This window comes from Xenopus laevis, chromosome 1L, assembly GCF_017654675.1.
Source record: "Xenopus laevis strain J_2021 chromosome 1L, Xenopus_laevis_v10.1, whole genome shotgun sequence".
Taxonomy (NCBI): Eukaryota; Metazoa; Chordata; class Amphibia; order Anura; family Pipidae; genus Xenopus; species Xenopus laevis.
Genome location: NC_054371.1, coordinates 164,135,055 through 164,160,348, shown reverse-complemented (window position 1 = coordinate 164,160,348; position 25,294 = coordinate 164,135,055). Strand labels below are relative to the sequence as shown.

Here is a 25,294-nt window from a genome sequence, read left to right as displayed (position 1 = left end):
TTGAACTCCCATAACCGAAATTCAAATAAAAATGACCAACTGATATTTATTACATTTTTTTTTGCGGGTGAATAGGCTGTATTTGATCATTCGAATCAAATTCGATTTGAAGTTTTTAAAAAAATTAACTTACATTTTTCAAAGTCCACCAATTGACTCCAAATATCTGCCCCAGTGTATTATTTGCAATGTAAACAGTGTTATGAAATGTTATAAATAATAATAGACGTTAATGGTTTTTTTTTCTTAACTGTAACCATTATTCTCAAGGTCAAATCCTAACCTTGGTGGTTACTATATTATAGACAGAGACTTTTTTTCTTATTTTTCCTTTGCTGGTTGTTGTTGCCTTGTGCTAACTCACAATTATGCCTATGTGTACGTGCGTGTCATGCGCAATTTGGCAAGCTATGCGAAAATAAAGTTATAATTTATTATAATGTGATTGGTTCAAGTTGAAATGCAGCCAGGCAAAATCCCACCAAGCGGGCACAGAGAGTAGCCAACTGATGGCATACAAGATGGCGACCGCCAGGGTGAGAGCGCGACTCATGCACGCGCAGCCTGTACTGCCAAGCACGCGCACAGGTGGGGCCCTCGGATGAGGTTTTGCGCGTGCGCAGTGCGCTTGGTTTCGCTGTCACTTCCGGCTGTTTGTCCGGGAAGCGGATTCGGTCGGAGCAGAGCGCGCGGATCCCGGGACCGGGCCTTCCATTTGTACAGGTCGCCACCATGGCCCGGGACTACGACCATCTCTTCAAGTTGCTCATCATCGGAGACAGTGGTGAGAAGCATTTGGGGGGCTGAGGGGAGCTGCTTTCCATGAGCCTGGCAGGCCTGGGAGGAGGGAGACGAGTACAGAAAAGCAGCAGAGAGTATCACGTTAGAGAATTTGCAAAAGGAACTCCTTTCTCTTTCATTATTAAGCAACGCCTTGTAGCCGGCGCTCTCAGCAACACTGTTTGCTCTGTCCGCTCTTACATTCTATCTCTGTGACCCGGCAGCGCCCCATCTCCTGCTGCTTCTTACTGTGACGTAGGCAGCTGTCCAGCTGAGCATGCTGGGAGTGAAAGCGGTTTATTCTTAGTGTTGCTTGTTGGACGTGTATCAGCTGCAGTAGCCGAAAGCAATATTAATAGGGACAAATGGCACTGGTGTCACTGCTTGGCAACCAGATCTCGGAACCTTTCTCATTGACTTGAGCTTGCCTCTCATTTCTGTGCGAATATCAGAAGTGATACTGGGAAAGTAAATGGAGGGAGCACGCACATGGCTTTGGGCAGTGTCAAAATGGGGTGATTCCTGGAACCTTGTTGAATACTAGGGGTCACCTTTGCCTTTAATTAATTAGAAAGCGCTCCTTTTAGCTGCATCTAATGGCAGAAGAACTTTATGTTGAGGTCGATATGCATAACTGGCATTGATGGGGGTGGCTCGTATATGCTTTTCCTGCTGTTGATTGGCACCGGTTCTTAGGAAGTTCGGGAGTTGTAGTTCAAGCACAGCAGATTGGGTTGTGGGTTTGTACTTGCCTGTAACTGACACTATTTTGAAGAGCACATTTTAACCCACAATCTGGGTCCTAGTTTTTATACTCATTTTTCCTAATTTTGCGCAGTTTGTTAAACACTACGGAGCTCATTCCTATCCTTCTCTGGGCTGTCATCGCAAATCATTAAATTTTTATGTTGAATCTGTGTATAATAAAACTGCCAGCACTACCCTTCGAATCCAAAAGGAAATAGTTGAATGAGATGGTAGCGGATGTGAGACTGGAGAGTGCTGCGAGTCTGTGCTGGTCTCCCCATACCAAAGCTGACAATCCAGCACCATGGAAATATGTCATCACCTTGGACCCAAATATAGTGCATACAACTTGAAGAAACCTTACCAAACTAAATCTATGGCCCTGTTTCAGTAGAAAAAAAGTTTGGGTTTAGCTACGTAATGCTAATATGTTATTTATTTCTATCGAAAGTGGTTGATTCTGCACACAGCCAATTTCAAACTTTCAATAAGAGCTTCAATCCCCCATAGATAATGTACCGACCATCCAAAATGTCAATAAATCATTGGAAAAGAGGAGAGCACTAGGAGAGTGCTCTCCTCTTTTCCAGTGATTTATGTAATTTATTTCATTCTGTCCAGTTTGTGACATTGGACATCCAGCAGATTTTGACCATTTATATTAGTTTATATACCTTTAAAGTGGCTGTATACTCCCTTGTTCAACATCAGCGCAAAGCCTTTGGCTCAACATATTTCTTGCCGATTGTTTAAATCGGGGGGGGGGTTACTGGGGGATTATCTGCACTGCTAACATAATATCTACCTCACAAGGACCAATCATAGAGTAGCTTTAATCTCCCTGATTGTCCTGTTTAGCTCACAAACACTATAGATTTTTTATGATTAATAAAAGGCAAAAAGTATGTTTTGCCCTATTCATTGTACTTCATTTGATCAAGGATGGCTGCTGCCCCTGCAAAGATGACCATAGATTGGTCAACCTTTAATGTATCCATCCAATTGGCCTGTGGGGTAAATAGGCAGATATTGAACTGACCATACAGTGGATAACCAACAAGTTAAATTACTTCAGTAATACAAAATTGCTGCTGATAGCTTCCTGTTAGAAACGGTGAGAAGAACTGTATTTATCCCTTGGCCCATACTATTGGCAGAATACAGGCCTGGACAGGCAATCTGTGGGTTCTGGCAAATGCCAGAGGGGCTGCTATAAGGTGCCATAGAAAGTCAGTATTTAGTGGGCTGGTGGGGGCTGTTTGGGCCTCTATGTGTGCTGATTGGGCCTCTGTGTACCTCAAATGCCAGGGCCTATTTTAATTCTCAGTCCGGACCTGACAGAATACATACCCATACATGTACTGTTATAAATACATTGTGGGATATTAGTGGCAATTCTCATTGCAATATTTGGCCTCACACTGTGAACTCAGTTGGACAGCAGGGGCTGTAGTGGGTGGCAGTTGCTGAATGATGTACAGGTATAGGAACCTTTTTCCAGAAACCCAGAATGCTTCGAATTACGGAAAAGCCGTCTCCCATAGACTCCATTTTATCCAAATAATCTAATTTTTTAAAAATGATTTCCTTTTTTTCTCTGTAATAATGAAACAGTACCTTATACTTGATCCAAACTAAGATTTAATTAATCCTTATTGGAACAAAATCTGCCTATTGGGGTTTAATTTAATGTTTGCATGATTTTCTAGTAGACTTGAGGTATGAAGATCCAAATTACCGAAAGAGCCATTATCGGGAAAACCCCCAGGTCCCGAGCATTCTGGTTAACAGATCCCATACCTGTGGTTTTAATGGTATTGCCTTATTTGCCATGTTTGCCTGTATCCGAATAAACCAGGGAAGTGTGTGTGTCTATCATTCGCCCCAAGATGCAATATCCTTATGTATATCCGGATTACGGGGGGTATTTTTATTCGTTTCTGCATTTTAAAGATTTCCTGAAATAGAAAGCAGGAATAAAAATCGATTAAAATCAGACATGTCTTCTAAGATGATTTTTTTTTGTTGTAATAAGCAGTTTGTGCAGTGGACACTCACTAGTTTGTAATCTTTTGTGTTCTTTCAGGCAAATGCTTGTGTGCAAATATTTTGTGTTCTTCCAGGAAAATAAAATGTGTATAATATAGTAGTCTTATCTGATGCAAGTAATACTGTCATACATCATTTCACCTTGGATTGTATCCTATTTTACTATGTTGGATAGGACTTTAATATGGCTAACTGTGTTTATATGGTTTTGCTTGGATGACTTCAGTTAACATTCTTCACTTGTTCCATTTGGCTGCTTATATTGAAATGTTGCCATAAGAGTTTGGACAGTAGCTGTATCTCAATTATATTAGGACTCCCAGTCATGATGCATAAATCTTATTTGGACTTTTTATTGTCTTTGACAGGAAGGATATAGAGGCTGATAGTTTCTAGGAAGTATATGACAGAAAAATCCATCATGACAGAGAAAAAAGTATAATTTACTCGGTAGTATTTCAGTGCTCATCTACTTAAAAAGGTTGTTCACCTTCCAAATTCTTTTTCAGTTGAGTTTATTTCAGATTGTTCACCAGAAATAAATACTTTTTTTAATTGCTTTCCATCTTTTATTTTTTACTGTTTTTCCAAAAACCCTTTTCCAGGAACAGTTATCCAGAATGCTCTGAATTACGGAAAAGCCGTCTCCCATAGACTTAATTTTATCCAAATAATGCAATTTTTTTTTCTCTGTAATAATAAAACAGTACCTTGTACTTGATCCCAACTAAGATTTAATTAATCCTTATTTTAGCAAAACCAGCCTATTGAGTTTTAATTTAATGTTTACATGGTTTTCTAGTAGACTTGAGGTATGAAGATCCAAATTACCGAAAGATCCATTATCTGAAAACCCCCCAGGTCCCGAGCATTCTGGATAACAGGTCCCATACCTGTGGTTTAGATGGTATTGCCCTATTTGCCATGTTTGCCTCTAGCCAATTAAACTAGGGGTGTGTATCATTCAGGCCAAGATGGAATATCTTTATTTGTATATCCAGATTATTTGGGGTATTTTCATTTGTTTATGCAATTAAAGATTTCCTGAAATAGAAAGCAGGAATAAAAATCGATTAAAATCACTGACATGTCTACTAAGGTGTTTTTTTTTGTAATAAGTAGTTTGTGCAGTGGACACCCACTGTGTTCTTCCAGGTAAATGCTTGTGTGCAAATATTTTGTGTTCTTCCAGGAAAATAAAATGTGTATAATACAGTATACTTTGAAGCCTGCTCCAATCTCACCTGCCACAATAGAAAACTTTTTACAGAAGATGAACTGTACGCTATTCAAATATGGTGCATAATGAAATTGGACTGTCTGCAGGTAAAAGTTAAAATCTCCTGCAATCCATTTTCACCGCACTCCATATTTACAGGCACGTGCAGTCCACCTGATTGCTATAAAACATTTTCTATTATAGTGGCATAGGCCGGGGCAACAGATGGAATGCCTGTTCAAAAGCCCCAAGGGGAACACTGACTACATTAATAATGTAAACCATATAAAGTATTCCTTTCAAGTTTGATTATTGTTTACCCTCATAATGCACTTACCTACCTGTTAGAATGGCATAGATAATGCATTTTAAACCTTTGAAATAGCACATTGATGGATCTAGATTTGTATTTGCGTCTTACACTCGGCATTTGGCCTTTCCCATTGGCTAGGTGGTTAGATGAATAATTATTTGTTCATATAGTAACCTATTATTTCAGACTGTGTAATGTCATGCATTTTACTATAATCACTGCACTGTTGTTAGAAGGGCCTTGGCTCCTTTGTGATTGCATAGTCTTATCTGATGCAAGTAATACTGTCATACATCATTTCACCTTGGATTTTATCCTATTTTATTATGTTGGATGGGACTTTAATATGGCTAACTGTGTTTATATGGTTTTGCTTGGATGACTTTAGTTGACATTCTTCACTTGTTCCATTTGGCTGCTTATATTGAAATGTTGCCATAAGAGTTTGGACAGTAGCTGTATCTCAATTATATTAGGACTCCCAGTCATGGTGCATAACTCTTATTTGGACATATTTTATTTGGAAGGATATAGAGGCTGGTGATTTCTAGGAAGTACATGACAGAAAAATTCATCATGAGAAAAAAGTATAATTTATTGATATTTCAGTGCTCGTCTACTTAAAGGGATTGTTCACCTTCCAAAAACTTTTTCAGCTGAGCTTATTTCAGATTGTTCACCAGAAATAAAGACTTTTTTTCAATTGCTTCTCATCTTTTATTTTTTACTGTTTTTACAAAATCTAAGTTTAAAATTAAATTTGTCTCTGGTGTTTGTCTGGCAGCTCAGTAATTAAGATGTGAAATCTAAACTGATACAACTTTGCAACATTTTAGTGGATACCTTTCTCAACAGCATCTGTGGCGTATTGGCAACTATTGTATTAATTGTAACAGCTGCCTTTAATAAAACCCAAAGATTATTTTTGGCAGGGCAATAAATAAGAAATGTATCAACTAAATGCATGAATTTAGAACAATTTACAGGGTGGCGACCCCCTCCCAGAGCTGCTTTAGTAGGTGAAAAATAACACGTTACATTTCAATATTAGAAAAATGGTCACACAAAGAAAATAGAAAATAATTGGTCTTTATTTCTGGCAAACTGTTTGAAACCAACTCTGCCTTTTGGAACAGCCAGCCGATGAACAGACCTGTATTTGCTGGAAAGCTGAATTTTCCAATACATTAGAACCCCCATTTTATGTTTTTCAGGGGACCAGGAAAAAATCATGTAAAATCAGGAAAATGTGTTAAAGTAACTTTTTCTTCGACTACTGAAAGCATATTGTACAAGAGTCCGTTTTACTTTGAGATACAATATTTACTGTGTTAATAACAAGGGTTAAGCATTGCAGTGTTAATGTTACACTATGGGGGCAAGTGCAAGGTCTCTCTGTCAGTCACATACACAACCTAAAGCAATAAGTGATTGATGTAGGACTGTATAAGGGGCATACTAATTGGAATTGATCATTTACAGGCAGAACCATGGCAAAAAAATACATCTGGTTAGTATTTTAAACCTCTATATTTCACAAATAATATTCATAGAGGAAAAAAATGCAGTTTTTGGGTACATCAGGACAACACTTTGATGTAAAATCTGTGAAAACATTACTTAAAATCAGAGAAATGCACCCATTGAAATGCATTATAAATTGGTGGGACCACAAATAAAAAATGTTAAATGCGGGGAACACTTAAAATCAGGGTACTTAAAATCTACGTTTCACTGAATTGTTTTAAAAAAGTAGAGAGCGAGACTAATCTAAGTAGAAAATTACTGTTACAAATACGTTTAAAACCTGTGAACATATGTCATAAATGTGTGTATGAAAGTCTGCTACGTGTTGGCAGTCACTAGTAAAATAATCATATAGTTGCCTATTAATAGTTTAATTAAACTGTAAAAAACAACCTGGTTTAGTAGGCCTTTTATTCACACCTAAACCACAGAAGCTGAAAAAAAGAACAGAAAAGTGCTGTTGATAAAAATGTGTGGGAGACTTACTTAAATAAGGGCACCAATCATAACTAAAATCATTACTAAGTAAATTACTAAGTTAGAATTGTTTGTATAATGTAAATCATTAGGTCACTATACCTTCTGCAAAATCTCCCCTATCTCCACTGCAGTTCTAGCTGACTCGGGCATCTTGGATTTCACTGGTTCCTCCTACCTACATCTTCACAGCCAACTGCATCTCTGAAATCTCGCACATGCTCAGTTGAAATTCCTTGGTTGCCTAGCAACCCTTCTAAGCTATTTTCAAATCAACCAAACTTCTGTGTTAGCTGCAGTTCAGTAGTGCTGCCACCTGTCTGGAAGTTAGTGTGTGCCCTTCATTTGCATAATAACATCACCAGCAGGGGACATGATAGGGAAATCTTGTGATACTTTTAGTGGAGGAGTTTACCAAAGCTAGGCTTTCTGGGTATAATACTAAGGGCAGTGCTACAATCTGAGCATGCTCGTGAAATCATTTTCATGTTATAGTCACAGTATGGACTTCCTCAGTGAAAGAATCCATTTGATTTTTTAAAAAAACTGCTGTTTTTTCCCAAAAAAATGTATATGTAGTTTGATTAAACCTGTTTGAGTTTTTCTGGTCAGATTATCATGTGTTTGATTTTGGCTGTGATAGGTGCCCTTTAAATTACATAGTAGTCTTACTGTGTTTTTGTGAAGTTTTTTTTTTTTTTTAATTTTGTATCTTTAGTGCCCCCTCAGCATTGTGTATTTAATTGGATAGCTATAGCTGTATTTATAAGCAAGAGCATTTGTAGATCTAGCAATTGTCATCCCTCTTACTTACTTTTACATATAGAAGATGTTCAATAGGACTGCACATCAGTAATGTGCTGCTCAAACATATAGAGCCACTACCTTTTTGTGGTACGGTCATTTGAATGATTAGAAAAAAGGAATTTCCAACTCAGAAAAAAATGCATGGTCAGCGGTACTGGAATTACATGAATGAAATAAAAGGAGTAAGTGTAAGAACAGCCTAGTTCAGGGGTAGGCAACACTAGCATGCAAAATGTTCCTGGGGTGCCAAATAAGGGCTGTGATCGGCCGTTTAGTAGCCCCTATGTGGATTGTCAACCTACATTGAGGCTCTGTTTGGCAGTACACCTGGTTTTTATGCAATAAAACTTGCCTCCAAGCCTGGAATTCAAAAATATGCACCTCTTTTGAGGCCACTGGGAGCAACATCCAAGGAGTTGGAGAGCAACAGGTTACTCACAAGCTACTGGTTGGGGATCACTGATGTAGAGTGTGATATTCTGAGTCAATTCTCAATTGGTCTTCGTTTTTTATTATTTGCGGTGTTTGAGCTGTTTAGCTTTTTATTCAGCAGCTCTCCAGTTTGCATTTTCAGCAATCTGGTTGCTGAGGTCCATATTACCTTAGCAACGATTTATTGATTTGAATAAGAGACAGGAATATGAATAGCAAAGGACCCGACTAAAACGTTGCGTAATAAAAAGTAGTAATAACAATAAATTTGTAGCTTTACAGATCGTGTGTTTTTAGAAAACTATATATTGAAAAGTTGCTACGAATTGTGCATTCTATAAAATACTAAAAGTGAACTTAAAGGTGAACCACCCCTTTAACAAGATGAATGTGTTTCTCTTTCTTCAAGTAGCAAAAAAAAAAAAAAAGCTATTACAATTCCACACACCTCTGTCAATATTTACATAGCCTATGACACATAGACAGCATTTTCCCTGCGGTTAAAGTACCAACATCAGGGAATTAATATCAGAGCCATGCAGTCACTTGTTAAAACAGTTTTCTTTAGAGCTTAAGTATTTTATTTTAAGACATTTTAAATGCTGTATATGTTCTGGTTTTATTCATATAATGAAATCATTTCAAATTTCGGCCTGGTTCAGATCCACTTTCATTAAAAAAATTAAAAAAAAGCAGACAGTACAGTTATAGATGTATGAAGTCATAAACTTTGTAGTAGAGTCTCAGAAATATTTAGGCCAACTAATCAGATGCCTTGTATTGTAGCACCCCATCTGCTGCTTTGAGTATCCAGGGTGCAGCCCAGTAGTATTGTACTATATTAAGAGGTGAAGGGTCCATTTGTCTTTGAGGGATTTCCTAACATATTAGCCATGTTGCATATTGTACTGCTGCTGCAGGCACAATAATTAACAAACCAAAACTGAGACCAAGAGAACTGCAAACCCTTTTTTATAATCTGTGGCACACCAGTGACTTTGGTGCAGTAAGGCTCATGCACCCACACACTGTCAGTTAATATATCTAAATTCATAATACAGTATTATTTGGTATAAGCTTGGTAATGGTCTCATTTTTCTCATGCTTGGTTTCCAGTTTCCTCTTAAGCTGGCCATAGTCGTGGAGATTTTAGCCTTATATCGCACGCACGATCGGACGGCTAAATCAACTGACCTGCAAATAACCGTTCAGATTAAATACAGAAGTAAAATAACAAATCAGACAATGTTCAGACCATGACCTCAAAGTTGTCAGACAAATTCTAGTGACCCATTGATATCATCAGATAGGCAACACATGCAGAGATATTGTCGTTCGCCAACAGAAACTTTCTAACCTGTCCTATCGACTAAACGACTGATCGCCATGGTACGAAAAATGTCGGGACAATCCACACACGGTTGTATAAAACTAATTTGCGTGCGACTTTATCTTTGCATCTATGGCCAGCTTTAGTGTGTTGTCCAACCTATTTAAAGGAGACATTTTGTGTAAAAAAAAAAATAAGAATGTACCAGTGCATTATACTCATTTAGATATAGAAGAACTGTGCTTAAAAAAATTGTGTTTCAGGCTGATTTATTGAATATTTCTGCAGAAACCCTAATAATCCCTCCCTTCTCTTCCACTTCCTGCTCCCTGAATTCCCAGGCTGTGCAGAAGAGCTGGCGGCTCTCAGCTCATTGCACTGTAGGAAAGGAACCAATCAGCAGCTAGCAGGACCTGATAGGGAACTGAAGCCTGTCTGTGCTTGTGTGACTGCAGGGCTGTGATTGGCTGTCCCCCTCCTACTGTGCTTGCAGGGAACGTTAGGACACGCCCACCCCTTATTTGAAACAGGGACCAGTGAACATCTATAGGGAATTCTAATAAAGGGGCTATTTTTAAAGATAATGTTTAGCACCATGTAAAAGCAACACCATATATTACTCATAATTGCCTACAAAATTAGGTTTTTTTCCCAATTATCCTATATGTCTCCTTTAACAATCTACAGAAAAGACATGGTTGGAACCCTAGTGTTATTGCAGTGCCATGAAGGTTAGCAGCCACTCCCTTTACTCAAAAACAATCCCATGCACTGTGCAGGTTTAGTAACTGTTTTTGCTGTTTGTCCTATAATATACGAGACCTACTAGAACGATTGAGTAAATAAACCCTTTGCCCAGTAGTCTAAAGGGAGGAGACAAGTTATCCTGCTGAGGTATAAGGACACTTAGAACTTTGCATATTTGTATCATTTACATAGTACAGGTATGGGACCTGTTATCCAGAATGCTCAAGACCTGGGATTTTCTGGATAACAGATCTTTATGAAAGTTGGATTTACATAACTTAAGTCTACTAAAAAATCATGTAAACATTAAATAAACCCATTGGCTGGTTTTGCTTCATTATATCTTAGTTTGGATCAAGTACAAGGTACTGTTTTATTATTACAGACAAAAAGGGAAATATTTTTGAAAATTTAGATTATTTGGTTAAAATGGAGTCTATGGGAGAAGACCTTTCCGTAATTTCGAGCTTTCTGGTTAACGGGTGTCCGGATAACGGATCTTATACCTGTAATTATTTTTAGGGTACCGAGCAGAGCCTAATGCAGTCTTTGGGAAATTATTTTGTCGGCATTATAGTGCCCCTTTAATGTAAGAGTTTCTACAAATATTGTATGGTTTAATATATATAGATTTTACCAACACCATCTGACTTTAAACTGTGTGGCCAATCGGTGGTTCAATTGAATGAAAACAAAATCGACTGGAGATCAATTATGGTGCAATATCTGTATAGATTTATTTAGAGAAAAAATAAAATTGTGAAGCAGAAGTTGGGGCAAGTGCTAAATTATGTGGGAGCATACGACATTTTCTGGCATTAATCTGAACCATTTCTATCTCAGGTGTTGGAAAGAGCAGCTTACTTCTAAGATTTGCAGATAACACATTTTCAGGTAAGTTTCTTAATATACTTTAAATTACATACTGACTTGTTCTGTGTTTGCAGATAAACGTTGGGGGGATGGGACACTCCCTGCAAGCCGCAAAGTGCCCCAACATATCTCCTAATTGAGCCACATTCACAAGTAAAACATTGAAATCACAGAATTGCACAGAATTGCAGGAGATGCTGTTTCAGAACAGTAGACACTCTTTCCCTATACTTGGGGTTAATGCTGTCCAGCTTATTCCATGTTCCTGACTGATCAAAACAAAACCATATAAATGATGCTACTTATTTTTTGGGAGCTAGATCCATTAAAAAAAAAATACTTTGAAAGGCTACATCAGGTTTTGGACCAGATTTGGAATTTGGGGCTTTGTTGCCGATACACTGACTCTGTAAAACAGGCAACTCCTGAAAATACCCCAGAAAATGTGGGTGTCCCTACTGTATCACTGTACTGCTGTGAGGACGACTTCTTGTATCCAACTAGTACCTGGTGCAAAGAAATCATTTTGCCATAAGTAAACACAGTGATTTAATTATTTTTTTTTTAGATGTTTTGGGATAAATTTTCTTTAGGGATAAATTTTCTCTGATCTTACAAGTGGCTGCTTAAAGAAAATGCGAGTCACTCATTACTTAACTTATTTCATCCACATATTTCTGCACCAAATTTACTTTCATCTGATCTATCCTTTTTATTTATAGACTCCACCTTAAACACATTACTGATGATGAGCTAGTCTTGTAGAACTTTGATTCGTTCACGCTTTGAATAAACATTCTTCACAAATGGTTGTCTTGGTTCTATTTCCAGTAATGAAGTTCTGTTACTATCACTTTTGGATAAATTACTCATTTTCTTCTCTGTGCACATACATTAGCATGTTTGGTTAATTGGATTGTAACCAACGTACTCCATTTGTAAACCTGTCTGTTGCACATTATTGTAAGGAAGGATATTTCTTTATTTTGCCTGTCTCGAATTTAAATTGTCTTTCACTGAATATTGATTTAGTGACCCTAACAGCCACTTCTACTTTAAATGCCTGATTGGAGACAAAATCCCCTCCTAAAATACATTAAAGAAAGTGAAGAGCATTTTCATACTGTTGATCATCTGCTGCTCCGTCTGTGTTGCTAGTGTTCATGCTTTCAGCTGGTTCATTGAATTGAATGTTTGCATTTTCCAGGCAGCTATATTACAACAATTGGTGTTGACTTCAAAATCCGGACAGTAGAGATTAATGGAGAGAAGGTGAAACTTCAGATTTGGGACACTGCAGGCCAGGAGCGATTTCGGACCATAACCTCCACGTAAGTGTGAGCTGTAGAGAGTTCATTTGTATGGTGTAACATAGTTGAAATGCAGGCTCTATCTACATCTATGAGTTGTGTGCTCACAAGCATGCATATGCACCTTGTATTAGGTGATCCATTTATCCTTTCCCACCACAAGTTGTATTTTGAAATAACTTAAGTGTAGAGAATATTTCTCCACTGCGACGACAAGTAAAACAAACCTGGATATAACTTGGCATCCTATGGGATAAAATTAAGCACTAAATGTTTATGGTTTTCTTTTTCAATTGCACTTTATTGGTCTTTACTTCTCACTTGTGTATGCACATCATTTATATTTAAGCTCTCTGTAGAAAGGTTAGAAAAGCAGGTGAAGATACCGTTTGTGATGCACCGTGCAGTTACCCATAGCAACCAATTAGATCTAGCTGTTAGATTGTGCTAGACTGTTCCAAGCTAATAGTAAATTAGATGCTATTGGCATAGAATGGGGAGTTGTAGCGGACTGCCTGAAGATGTTTAATTAGGAATGCACCGATTTCAGGATTCGGTTCAGGATTCTGCCTTTTTCAGCAGGATTTGGCCGAATCCTTGTGCCTGGCCGAACCAAATTTGCATATGTAAATTAGGGGAGGTAGGGAAATCACATGACCATCACAAAAGAAGAATTTTAATAACTTTTTCCTTTCCTGCCCCTATGCGAACATAAAGCCCTTGTCGGGGGCATGTTTATGTGCATCACATCATCGTTCATGAAGACCCCCTTATTCATCACAAACAGAGCTATGGGGGCAAACTCCCTTGTTTCTGTGATGTCTTGGAGCACCTGGAACAATGGAGCAACCTGGAACAATGCTTGCTGCAAGTTGTTAAATCTGTGGTGCCTTGAATCAAGTAAAGGGTTAAACCTTCAGTCTGAGAAGCACTGGGTTCCATGGTGCGACTCTTTAGAAAGCATTCAGTGACTGACCAGCCACAGCACTCGCTCCTGTATCTAATACAACTGGGTGCTGCAGAAAGCAGAGTATATCGGTTACATTCTGGCCAGTTAATTTCCTTATGTAGACGTAACACCTGCTCTACATTATAACCAGTGCCTATAAGGAAACTATCACTATTATTAAAAAAAAAAGAAATCCACTAAACCTGCCCATGTATGGCCAGCAGTATGAAAGAAAATGTATCATCTCTGGCTTAGTGCTCACGGAACAGAATGTGATAGAGGAGAGCACAATTATTAATCAGGGATCTTTTGGTAACAGGATGGGCGGATGTATCACTAGAGCCTTTGGGCTCTCACAGAACAAATAAACGAGAGGCTACATCTCTTCAGCTTTCTAAATGTCAAAGTATGTCTGCAATCAGCTGTGCTCTCTCTTTCTGCAGGTATTACCGAGGGACCCATGGTGTCATTGTTGTTTACGATGTGACCAGCGCAGAATCTTTTGTCAATGTTAAACGATGGTTACATGAAATAAACCAAAATTGTGATGACGTATGTAGGATATTGGGTAAGTTTCTGTTTTAACATTTGAATTCATACAATTGCAATGTAATAAAGGGAAAGTGGTAAACATTTGTGTGTTTTTTTTTTTTTTATTTAGTGGGTAATAAGAATGATGACCCTGAACGGAAAGTGGTGGAAACAGAAGATGCCTTTAAGTTTGCTGGGCAGATGGACATTCAGTTGTTTGAGACTAGCGCCAAAGAGAATTTAAATGTCGAAGAGGTACGTTGGTTGCTTATCTGAGTTGTACATTTTCTCATCCAGTTTTTGGACAATATCACAACTTTGCTGTTGCTTTTGTGGCAATCAATTGTGTAAGGGACTTTATCAGAGAAAGCACTAGAAACTACTTGCACCCAGCCCTCATCTGAAGTATTGATTATCTCAAGAGATTTGATATGGACTCCTGGCTGTTAATTGGTCAATTACATTTTTATATTTAAAGGAGTCGGTCAGTGTTTCTGCATCTTTTGTACATACTTTATGCCCATCTTAACTGCCAAATATACATATTTTTTTATTTATTTTTTAACACAGACATACATGATGCCTCAGATTGGGAGGATAGTCTTCCTTAGGCTTAGGGGGTAGGAAATGGTTCCAGTGAGTCAAGCAGCCATTCAACCCTAGTTTCATGTTGAATTGATGAATTCTGGGATTTGAGGTTCCATGTCACCATGGTGGGTGGTGCAGGTTCTCTGGAGAGCAAAGGGACTTCTTGTTCCTAAAGGGTTAGAATGCAGGACAAATCCACGGCAGTAGTCCAAGACTTCAAAATTCTTTTATTGGGGAGTGAATATCCAAAGTCACACTATTTGGATATGGATTTGGATATTCACTCCCCAATAAAAGAATTTTGCAGTCTCAGACTACTGCCGCGGATTTGTCCTGCATTCTAACCCTTTATGAGCAATTCAATAGGGTATCAACACAGGATACCTAGCAGGACTACCACTAAGCAATTTATCGGTGAGCTACAGTTCAGCTTAAATTTTTGGGACTTCTTGTTGCATTTGAAGTGAGAGAAAGGCTGAATGACTGCTATCCTAGGATTATAATTATTTAATTCTAGTGAATTATATATTTAGCATTTAGCATTTTTTAAGCCCTTTTCATAAAAAAGAATAAGGAATGCAGTCGAGGCTTATCTAAAATATAACCAGCATGTTGAGAGATTCTTTGGGCTATTTAGAACTGATCCTAAGCCACAGCCATAATCCTGGGGAGTAGACCCAGTCCGTGCCCAACACCTGCACATTCTAGAGCAAGATGCATCTTGCAGGAGGTTTGTTCAGAACTGTTTACATTTAAGTAAATGGAGATCGTGACATTGCTTCAGCTCCACCAAATAAAGACATTTCTATTTCCAGTGGGATGTTATTTTTTTTTTTTTTTTAGAAAATGAAATAAGCATTTTTCTACTTTCTCTTTTCTAGATGTTTAACTGCATTACTGAGCTTGTCTTGCGAGCAAAGAAAGACAACCTAGCAAAACAGCAGCAGCAGCAACAGAATGATGTGGTGAAACTAAGCAAAAACAGTAAACGGAAGAAGCGATGCTGCTAGGTGCAGGCACAGCACAGAGAGGCTGCTCTCAATCCGAACATTTGCTCTTGGGACAAAGAGCAGTAGTGCCATGGGCAGTGCCCAGCTTTCAGGGGTTGGGGCCTATTCTTAGTTATGTGCTGTTTATTTAAGAATTTTTCTATTAAGGCGCTGGCACCTTTTTTACTGCTGTGCCAAGAAGGTGTTGTGGATTCTTGTCGCCCTGCCACCCCTGATCTTCCAGAGCGTCTGCTAGGAAAGGACAGAAGCAGTGCCGGCCCTATGGACGATTAACAAGAGTCTGTACATACTGTATATTGCGTTAACCAGCCTCACTTCCCTCCTACTGCTTTGGCTTACACCTTCTCGCCAGTCTGTCATGTGTGAATATGAACTGGTCACTTTTTAAAGTTTTTAGAACAGATGGCGTCTTAACTTTGGCCTGCCCCTGGGTATGGTAAGAGGGACCAGGCCCTGCTGTTATCTTCTCTGCCCCATTTTTTATCAGGATATTTAAAAACATGCTAAAGTCAACCAAGCAGCTATTCCATTGTCCAGACCAGGATTTACGACTACGATGTAATTCTGTTTTTAAACAAAAGAGTGGGTGGCTCCCATCATTATTTCCACCTAGTCATGAACCATGTGAATTTAAGTACAAAAAAAAAAAAGAAATGATGGAAAATTCTGCCAAATTTTTGTACCATCTTGTTCATAAATAGGAACAAACTAATAAAATGTGAACCTCTGGGTCCTGATTTAAAGGAAAAAAAAATCGCAAGATTGTATACGTTTAGCACCAGCTTGGTTTGTGCAATGAAGCAAACAGATACAGGAATTCATATAAATATTTTATTCGGTGGCTTTACAATAGAAAGCATAATCTGTACTAAAATAGGATTTTTTTCTGTATATATATATATATATATATATATATTAGAAAACATCTGTATTCATTAGAAAATGTCTATATACACAGAGCATTTGTCAGTACATGGACTGGAAGGAACAGGTTTCTATGGTTCCACTGTGCTCTGTCTGGAAGACCAGAGGTAGGACTCTGTTCCCTGCAACCCAAGCAGCTTGGGACATTTTTAAACCTGGAATTTCTGCTGCTAGTGTAACAAAGGAAGCAGTGACTAGAAACAGGTAGCGCAAAGTGCAAAATATTCACAGAAAATCCTCTTAACAAAAGCATTTTGATCTCTAAAATCGAAAATACATCAAATTGGAACCAAATGCTATACTTGAGGGGTGTGTGAAACCACATTCTATTCTAGTAGTTGCTGTCAATGTCTGCATCCAGCTTGTATTTCACTCAGGTGTTCCCCTAGCATTTGATCCAGCTAACCAAACAACATTGCCATTCTCTGCCTTAAATTCTTGTTCTGCTGCTATAAGATACAGCTTTTACCTATCAGATATCATATGAGCATTACTTTGTTTATTGCACTTTCAGGCAAAGGTTTAGAACACCAACATCCTTTTTCTGCAGGAGTATAAAAGCAGCACAGCCAGCTCTGCTATTCAATTTCATTGCTGTGAAAGCAGCACAAGGACCCATCAAGATCTGCTTTTCTCCTAAGTCAGAAAAAGACTAACACTTCGTTTTCTTTAGAAATGAGAAAAGGCGCCTCCCTTCTGCCCCAACGGACTCTTCTCCTGGCCGTTCTGCATGGTTCATAGCGACAGCCTTGCTGCATTGTTTTACATGGTGGCTGTTGGAGAAGGAATATGTAGGTTGGCTCCATTCCTTCTGATGTTTGTCCATCAATTGCTGGTCAATGACTCTGTGCATGTCATCCTGTTCCAAAGAGGGAGGGAGGAACAAATTAAGAATAAAGCCATGTCCAGCAATATACAGCTTTATAAACAGATCTAGTCCTGCTACTTAGTGATTATCACCTAAAAAATAAAAAAACGATTCTTTAAGGGCTCTTACACGCGGCCATTTTCTCTTGTGTTGTGCTTCCGTTCACCCGAAGGGGAGCGCAGGAGTAGACTCGCTCAATTATTGAGAAGGGGGCTATACTCACACAGAGACATGTAAGCGCCAAACGCAGGTTGGAATGCAGCATGTTGCATTTCACCTGCGTTCAATGCTTACTTGTGTCTGTGTGAGTATAGCCCCCTTCTCAATAGAGTGTGTGTAAGGGCCCCATACCCTTCTGTATAATGAGACAGCAAATAGCAGTCCAGAGGGGAGCAGCAGTCTCTGAGTATAGTTCATAGATCGACATCAGACATTCCCTATATATGTAAATATACTATGGACTATGCAGTTATGTGAAATACCTTAATTTAAGAAAATAGACTGTTTTTGAATAGACCTTTTTCAGCAAAATGAAACTGCAATTGAAACAGTTTGTCTCTTGCAAATCTCCTCCAGCCAAGACTCTCCACTCCACAATGCACTGCATTCTTCTGCCAGTCTCTTTCACAGGTCTGCTAATCCCATAGTATGTGGGAATAATACTCATGGCTGGAGGAGAGCCTTGGACTTCTACCTCTAGTGCTGTGTAATATCCACCAGGGTCACCACCCCTACAGTTAGCCATAGCATGTAAAACAGACCATAGATGGGACAATAACAGTTTACTGGCCTGTGTGACATAATACTGGCCAGATCTCAAACACAAGGTTCTGAACACCAGCAACAACTAAATCTGCACATACATGTGATTTTTGCATGATGAGTCTCAGCAGCATGATCTGATTGGCCAATCAGTGGCTAGCTGAAAGCAGCAATGAAAGACCAATGAACAACATAAAAAAACCCTAAGCTTAACCCCGCTGATAGTCCTTGAAGCTTAGAATGAAATACAAATAGTCGGACTTGAACCATGAACACTACTATACTAGAACGCTACTAGAATAATTGAGGTTACGCTAGCTTTTCTGAGAATAAATCATCTCCCCAGCTTGCCACCTTTTCTTGTTAAACATATTTCAAGGCTTTCCATTACCACCGTGCAAGGGATATGGGGGATGCAAACCAAAAATGTACACCAACAGCACTGAGGGAGTGGGCAGGGCAGTGCAAACCATACACTGGTCTGGGTTTATTGAGTGAGCGGGTGGAGTTGAATAGACAGGGCAGTGGGCCAAGTAGTACTGCCTCGGGTGCAAATACTACGCAGGCCCGGTCCTGCCACGGTACTGCACCCATTAGACAAACAATACTGATATTCCCAGATCACTATTGTCCAACAAAAGAAATTAAACAAATTACTGGCTATTTTCACAGTTTGTGTGTGCAGGTGCAGAACAGGTATCAACACAGACACTTAAAGGGCGAATTCAACAAGTATGTTATAGAATGGACTATTCTTAGCAACTTTTTAATTGGTCATTTGTATACAGAGTGGGCAAATAGGCTGTGCAAAATAAAACATGTTTCTAATAAAGAGACAAAAATGGAATGTATAAAGGCTGGACTGACTGGATGCCTATGAGTAAGTGCCCCTATAGGCACGAAACGCGTTAGGTCTTCATGTTCTTATAAATTTTTCTACTTTTTATATTTGCCTCTTTATTTTTGGAGACCCTCACACCCTTTGGATACAGTGTTTTTGGAGTGACTGGATGTCTAACATAATAGCCAGAACTTCCTGCTTTTCAGCTGTATAACTCTTGAGCTGGTCAGCAACTTTAAGGGATAACTTCAAAACGCAGTGCTGCTCCAGCAGAATTCTGCACTGAAATCCATTTCTCAAAAGAGCAAACTGATTTTTTTATATTTAATTTTATTGTCAGTTTTCCAGCTGCCCCCAGTCATGTGACTTGTGCTCTGATAAACTTCACGCTTTACTGCTGTACTGCAAGTTGGAGTGATATCACCCCCCTCAGCAGCCAAACAACAGAACAATGGGAAGGTAACCAGATAGCAGCTCCCTAACACAAGATAAAAACTGCCAGGTAGATTTAAGGACAGCACTCAATAGTAAAATCCAGGTCCCACTGAGACACATTCAGTTACATTGAGTAGGAGAAACAGCAGCCTGCCAGAAAGCAGTTCCATCCTAAAGTGCTGGCTCTTTCTAAAAGCACATGATCAGGCACACCAATATTACAACTAAAAAATAATACACTTGCTGGTTCAGGAATTAAATTTTATATTGTAGAGTGAATTATTTGCAGTGTAAACAGTGTAATTTAGAAATAAAAAATACATAATAAAAATCATGATATAATCACTTTAAGGTGGGCCACATGGGACATTATGTTAGACATCCAGTCACTCCAGATATTTACACAGTTTTTATTTTTACACTGAACTGTTCTTTTAAATATTTGCCTCTCTCTTTTGCCACTTTCCAGCTTGCAGTCTAATATAGTTGTTGGGGTCACCCCTGAGAGCAGAAATCTATTGTGTCAAGCTACAAGTTATTGTCACTTTGTATGACTTATCTTTCTATGCAGGCCTCTCCTATTCATATTCCATGCTCTCATTCACACCACTGCCTGATTGCTAGTCCCTGGAAACCAGATAGCTGCTGAATGTTCAAAGTGTGGAACAAAAAGCTAAATAATTCATAAACCACAAAAAATTAAGACCACTTGTAAATTGTCTCAGAATATCGCTGTGTACATGTAAAATGAACCTAAAAGTAAACTTCCCTTTTAACTACATGACCACAACCAGCAAACTATATCAGTTATCTGGAGAATTCCATTTAAGCTCAGGGAAATAATAAGCCTCTTTGCATTCTTAGACCTGGATCATTTGAAAAATTCCCCATCAGAGGGCGCTGCTAATAAAGTCAATTGCAGCCCTTATAGACAATGCCATTGTTTAGACTTTAATATAACATAGTAATTATATGGGATGGATTAATACAGGGCTATAGTTAGTAGTTATCCACCACTCATTAAATATATAGATATATAGATAGACACACATATCACACCTCTAGTATAATGTATAACATGCCTATATGAAAACTTGTTTAATGCTTAGAATTGCTCATACTTACACTGCACAGAAAGATTTCATGAGCTGGAAATCTGAATATTAAGTGAAACAACTCACCTGATTTGTTTTTCAGCTCTTTTTATACAGACTTGGGATGAAAAACCTATTTATCAGTTGTTATGTGTGCAACCTGCCTATGTCTATGCCTAAAATCAAATAATGTGAATTATATATCTTTTTTCTGCCAAGCAGTATTTTTTTTTTTTTTTAGGGGTCTTTTCCTTCCCTCTTTTACATTATGGTTAAAGGAGAAGGAAAGGCTTGGTGCACTTGGGGGTGCCAAATGTTAGGCACCCCCAAGTGATTGTATTGACTTACCGGAAACCCGGGCCGGTGCTCCTATCAGCAGAAAACTGCACCGGCCCGGGGTTATACCAGTGAGCACCATGGAGCGCTTCTCTTCCGGCTTCTTCATTCTCAAATTTCCCAGGGCAGACGCATGCGCAGTAGAATGAAATAGCCAACTTTTTAGCCGCATGAAGAAAGAGGAAGACTGAAGAGGAACACTCCGTGGTGCTCACTGGAAGAACCCCGGGCCGGTCAAGTTTTCTGCTTATAGGAGCACCGGCATGGGGGGTTTCAGGTAAGTAAATACAATCACCTAACATTTGGCACCCCCAAGAGCAAGATGACTTCCCTTCTCCTTTAACTCCAAAAAAGAAAAATGTTTTATGTGCATTTAAATATAATTTACCAATATCCTGCACTGGTACAATCTGTTTGCGTTAGGAACATTACTATAGCTAAAAACCGTTGGCTTATGCCACTCTGGCTTCTAAAACTCTGGAAAACAGGGTAGTAGTTAAGGACCTTTTGGGATTTTTGGGCTCTTGCTCTAAGCCTGGTGCCATCTAACAAACCTATCATATTCAGGAACATCTATGCAAGTGCAATTCAGGCATGCCACACGACAAGTTCATGCAATTACACAAAATGTGAATGCAGATGTGGGTGTAAGTCAAGATGCCAAAAGTGAGCCATGATATTAAAAGAGAGAGACAAGTGAGTGCGAGAGTAACCGGTGGAAAAAAAAGCATTCCAGGAGATGAGTGGATAGCGGATGTGATGGTGGAAATACAAATTCTCACCTCTAAGGCAGGAGGGGTGTATGACTAAAGTTGTCAGTACAGGAACTGAGATAGACCATTATATCAGAAACCAAAGCAGCCAGATAGTAAAAAGCCCTGAGGAGGCAAACTAGACCCCGGAGACAAAAAAAACAAAAAAAACATGAAGATCTTATTTTTGGAGAGAAGTCCACAGAGACGTGTGGCATTATGCACAGAAAAAAATACTTTTGCACCGATAGTATTCGCCATCGAATTTGAGAATTTGAGTTTAGCCGGTAACTGGAAACTTGTCTTCCCATAGAGTCAGAGAAGCAAGCATCAAACAGTAGAGTTTCCCCAGGCAAGTCGCATTATTCACATGCACTGCTGTGTTATCCATTGTACACACTGTTACCTGCACTGCTGCTTCCCTGGCTTTCTGGTGAAACCTTTTTCTACAGATCTGTGTGTTTATATACAGGTTGGTTCATTATTCCACGTGCTTTGGTGCAAAAAAAGTTAACAGGATATTAGTCGTGGATATACTCATGAGATTAGCTCATATAACATTGCACCAAAAGGAAAGAGAATTCTGTCCACGTCAGTAACCAAAAGGAAACCACAGAATATTGTTGTTGGTACAGGTTTGGGACCGGTTATCCGGAAACCCGTTATCCAGAAAACTCCAAATTACGGAATGGCTGTCTCCCATAGACTCCATTTTATCCAAATAATCCAAATTTTTCACTGTAATAATAAAACAGTAGCTTGTACTTGATCACAACTAAGATATAATGAATCCTTATTGGAAGCAAACCCAACCTATTGGGTTTGTTTAATGTTAAAAGTATTTTCTAGTAGACTTAAGGTATGAAGGTCCTAATTACCGAAAAAGATCTGGAAGACCCCCGGTCCCGAGCATTCTGGATAACAGGTCCCATACCTGTATTGTAAAATATATCAAAGACTCAGTTTCTTGGGGTGCTGTGGCCACCTCTTAATACCCAAACAGCAATCTAGCGAATTACAAGGTTCTGTAGGGACCACTGCAGTACCATATATCATTCCCAATAATTTTCACCTGTTTAGCAGATAGACCTTTGTATGGCGATACCCTGAAAACTAAAATAAATAATGACAATTAAAGGACCGCACAATCTTTTTGGGGTACACTGGTCAAAGAACAAATCAACCCTACTCTGGTTAAAAAGGCTGTTTGAGGGACATCTGTGTATTGTAGCCAAGCTTTTATGCTGTGTGGTGCAATTGCAGGTGAGCATTATGGCTAAATACTGATATTAAAGGGATAAAACATTTGTAATGGTTCAACAAAACAATTCAGACTCACCCCTGCTCCCTTCACTAGATATCACAGACTGACTGCAGAGGATTTAATGTGCCTTCACTCATGCAGAGCTCCTCAAACAGAGATTATCCAAGACCAAAAAGGAAAAATTGAGGACACACCGTCTCGTAAACCACTGTTTATCGTAACATTAAAAAACAGATGGCTGCTGTAAAATGGACTCCTATGATTAAGGGGGGTTCCCAAAACAGTTTTTTAATGTTCCAATAATCAGTGGTTTTTACTTTACGAGGCAGTGTGCCCTCAATTTTTCCTTTTAGGTCTTTGATATTACATTAGAAGCAGCTCTTCTCTCACTCAATGTCCTCTTTCGCGAGGAAGGTGATTAATATTACGTGTCTAGTCATTTGACTGATGTTCCTCTCATCTTCTCCAGACAAGTGGCAAATGTTGAGTTGTCACATTTATGTTTCTATTTGCCTTTTTCATGATGAGAAAGTCTCTAGTGAATGTCTCTATCACTGAGAGGTTCTCATATTTCACTCTATGCTAGGCTTATACGTGTCTGTGGGTTTCAAGTCTTGTGAGAGATTGCAGAGTGTGCTTCTCTTTATTGTATGCGCTCTCACGTCCATCTTTTAACTCGTGTTGCTGTTAGTTATAGAGCCGGTTAGGCTTTTAGGCATTTATCCTTTCTTGCTGCTGCTTGATGGCTCAGAATCTTGTTTCCCCCCAACAAATAACTGGTATTTTGAACTTCAAAGGGTGCAAAATAAGTGGAAATTAAATGGGATCACGACTTTCTAGCAAATGTGGTTAAAGGGGATAAAAATATTTATCTAAATAAATGTTTTTCATTCAGCTTATTGGGGCACAGATGTAATGATGGTGAATTACTTATACGCATGATAAGAGGCTGGTTGGAACAAAACTGTAAAGGAGTTCGGCTGGACTCTTGGCTTTATTCTGCCTGCCAGCCATCCTGCTCTTCAGTGCTGGCTTTTATTTCTTCAGGAATAGACATCCAACTCCTAGCCAGAGATTTTTCATTCAAAGGATCATTTCTTCCTATCAGCAGCACTGACACCCATTACCAGGTAGATGTAAAACCTAGGTGTCCACCTTCAGCTCCTATCATTGGATACCACCCTCTAAATTGTCTGCCTTTAAATATACAACAAAGCCTGTGTTACATTGCAAAGTGACCTGAGCCATTTGGGCTAAATCTCACTTGGCTTTTTCATAGGTGGGGAAGACCAGAGGAGGTTTGGATGAGGTCTAATTGCTCCACACTGGCTGCACCAATCCTAGTTTTTGGACTTAGCGGACCATATATCTCTCCTGACTCAGGGCACATTTTTCCAACAGGACATTCAACATCTTCCTTTAATGACAAGCGGCGCTCGGACTCATGCCAATAAAGCTCGATGCCTTCATCATCTCAGTTATATCAGAATTTGAAAAGCCTATTTGTTATGGTGCATCCAAAGATAACATTTGCAAATTTCTAAAACCCTTGCCTTTCTCCAGTTGGGCTTAGCCTCCAGCCTCACTTTGAGAACTTTAAAGGCATGGGTCTCTACCCTGTCTCTTTTTACAGGCATCTTAACCAGGACATTCAGACTTCTAGGGTAAATGCTCACATTCAGCCACAGAACCTTACCTTGGTTCTAAATCCTCTATAGCCTCCCCTTTGAGCCCATGCTCAATGCTTAAATCAAGCTCCTCTCCTGCAAGGAAGCCTATCTAGTGCCCATTATGTCTTTTAGAAGATTGTCAGTGCTCCACAGTGGACAATTGAGAACTTTTTTTCCCTTACCTATTCTACCATCAAGACAAGGTAGTTCTTTGCATTGCTGATGTCTTCCAGCTAAGGTGTCCAGTTTCAATGTATGAGAATATTGTTCTTCTTTTCTTGTGCCCTAATCCACAGTCCCACATAAAAAAGGAGCTTCACTCACTGGATCCTGTTTAGGGCCTCAGAGTGTACATGAGCAGAACCAAAGAATTTCTCAAGATGGATTCTCTCTTTGTTTCAATTATAGGCCCTCGAAAGGGCCAAACTATTTTCGGACTTTGCCCCATTGGATCATGGTTGGTCCCACCTCTCAAGACTACCTCTTGGTAAGTTATTTAGATGTGGCCAAGCAGGATCTCACTCTAAGTGACTTCGGTTTATGAGCATCCCACTATATTTTAGAAATTTGGGACAGTTGTTGTGTCCCCAGTCGGGTATATGTGAAAGAATACTGAAGCGAACAAAACTCCTTCCCTTCCTGTTGCCAGACTCCTAGTT

The 25,294-nt window shown here is 39.1% G+C and overlaps 2 protein-coding genes across 4 annotated transcripts in view; one reads left to right on the top strand and one right to left on the bottom strand.

Moving 5' to 3' along the window:
- Window positions 1-593: 593 nt before the first annotated feature.
- On the top strand, window positions 594-17,095 carry rab35l.L (RAB35, member RAS oncogene family like L homeolog). Its single transcript, XM_018261524.2, has 6 exons — window positions 594-784; window positions 11,272-11,322; window positions 12,509-12,632; window positions 14,004-14,128; window positions 14,222-14,346; window positions 15,561-17,095. Exons 1-6 carry the CDS (start codon window positions 733-735, stop codon window positions 15,687-15,689), a joined length of 606 nt encoding a protein of 201 aa, XP_018117013.1. The 5' UTR covers window positions 594-732; the 3' UTR covers window positions 15,690-17,095.
- The window catches only part of bicdl1.L (BICD family like cargo adaptor 1L homeolog), a 47,397-nt gene continuing 38,609 nt past the window's right edge, over window positions 16,507-25,294 (bottom strand). For 2 of the 3 annotated variants that reach the window (XM_041566331.1, XM_018261522.2), the window contains one exon: window positions 16,507-17,472. In XM_041566331.1, coding sequence (XP_041422265.1) covers window positions 17,266-17,472 — 207 coding nt within the window. In that variant the 3' untranslated portion in view covers window positions 16,507-17,265. Of the gene's footprint in view, window positions 17,473-21,731; window positions 21,841-25,294 lie in introns of all 3 variants that reach the window. The other variant, XR_005961951.1, reaches the window with a different exon arrangement.

Coding starts and splice junctions, on each gene's coding strand:
- rab35l.L (XM_018261524.2), top strand. CDS start 733: ATGGCCCGGGACTACGACCATCTCTTCAAGTTGCTCATCATCGGAGAC. Junction 785..11,271: donor GCTCATCATCGGAGACAGTG/GTGAGAAGCATT, acceptor TTTCTATCTCAG/GTGTTGGAAAGAGCAGCTTA. Junction 14,129..14,221: donor TGACGTATGTAGGATATTGG/GTAAGTTTCTGT, acceptor TTTTTTATTTAG/TGGGTAATAAGAATGATGAC.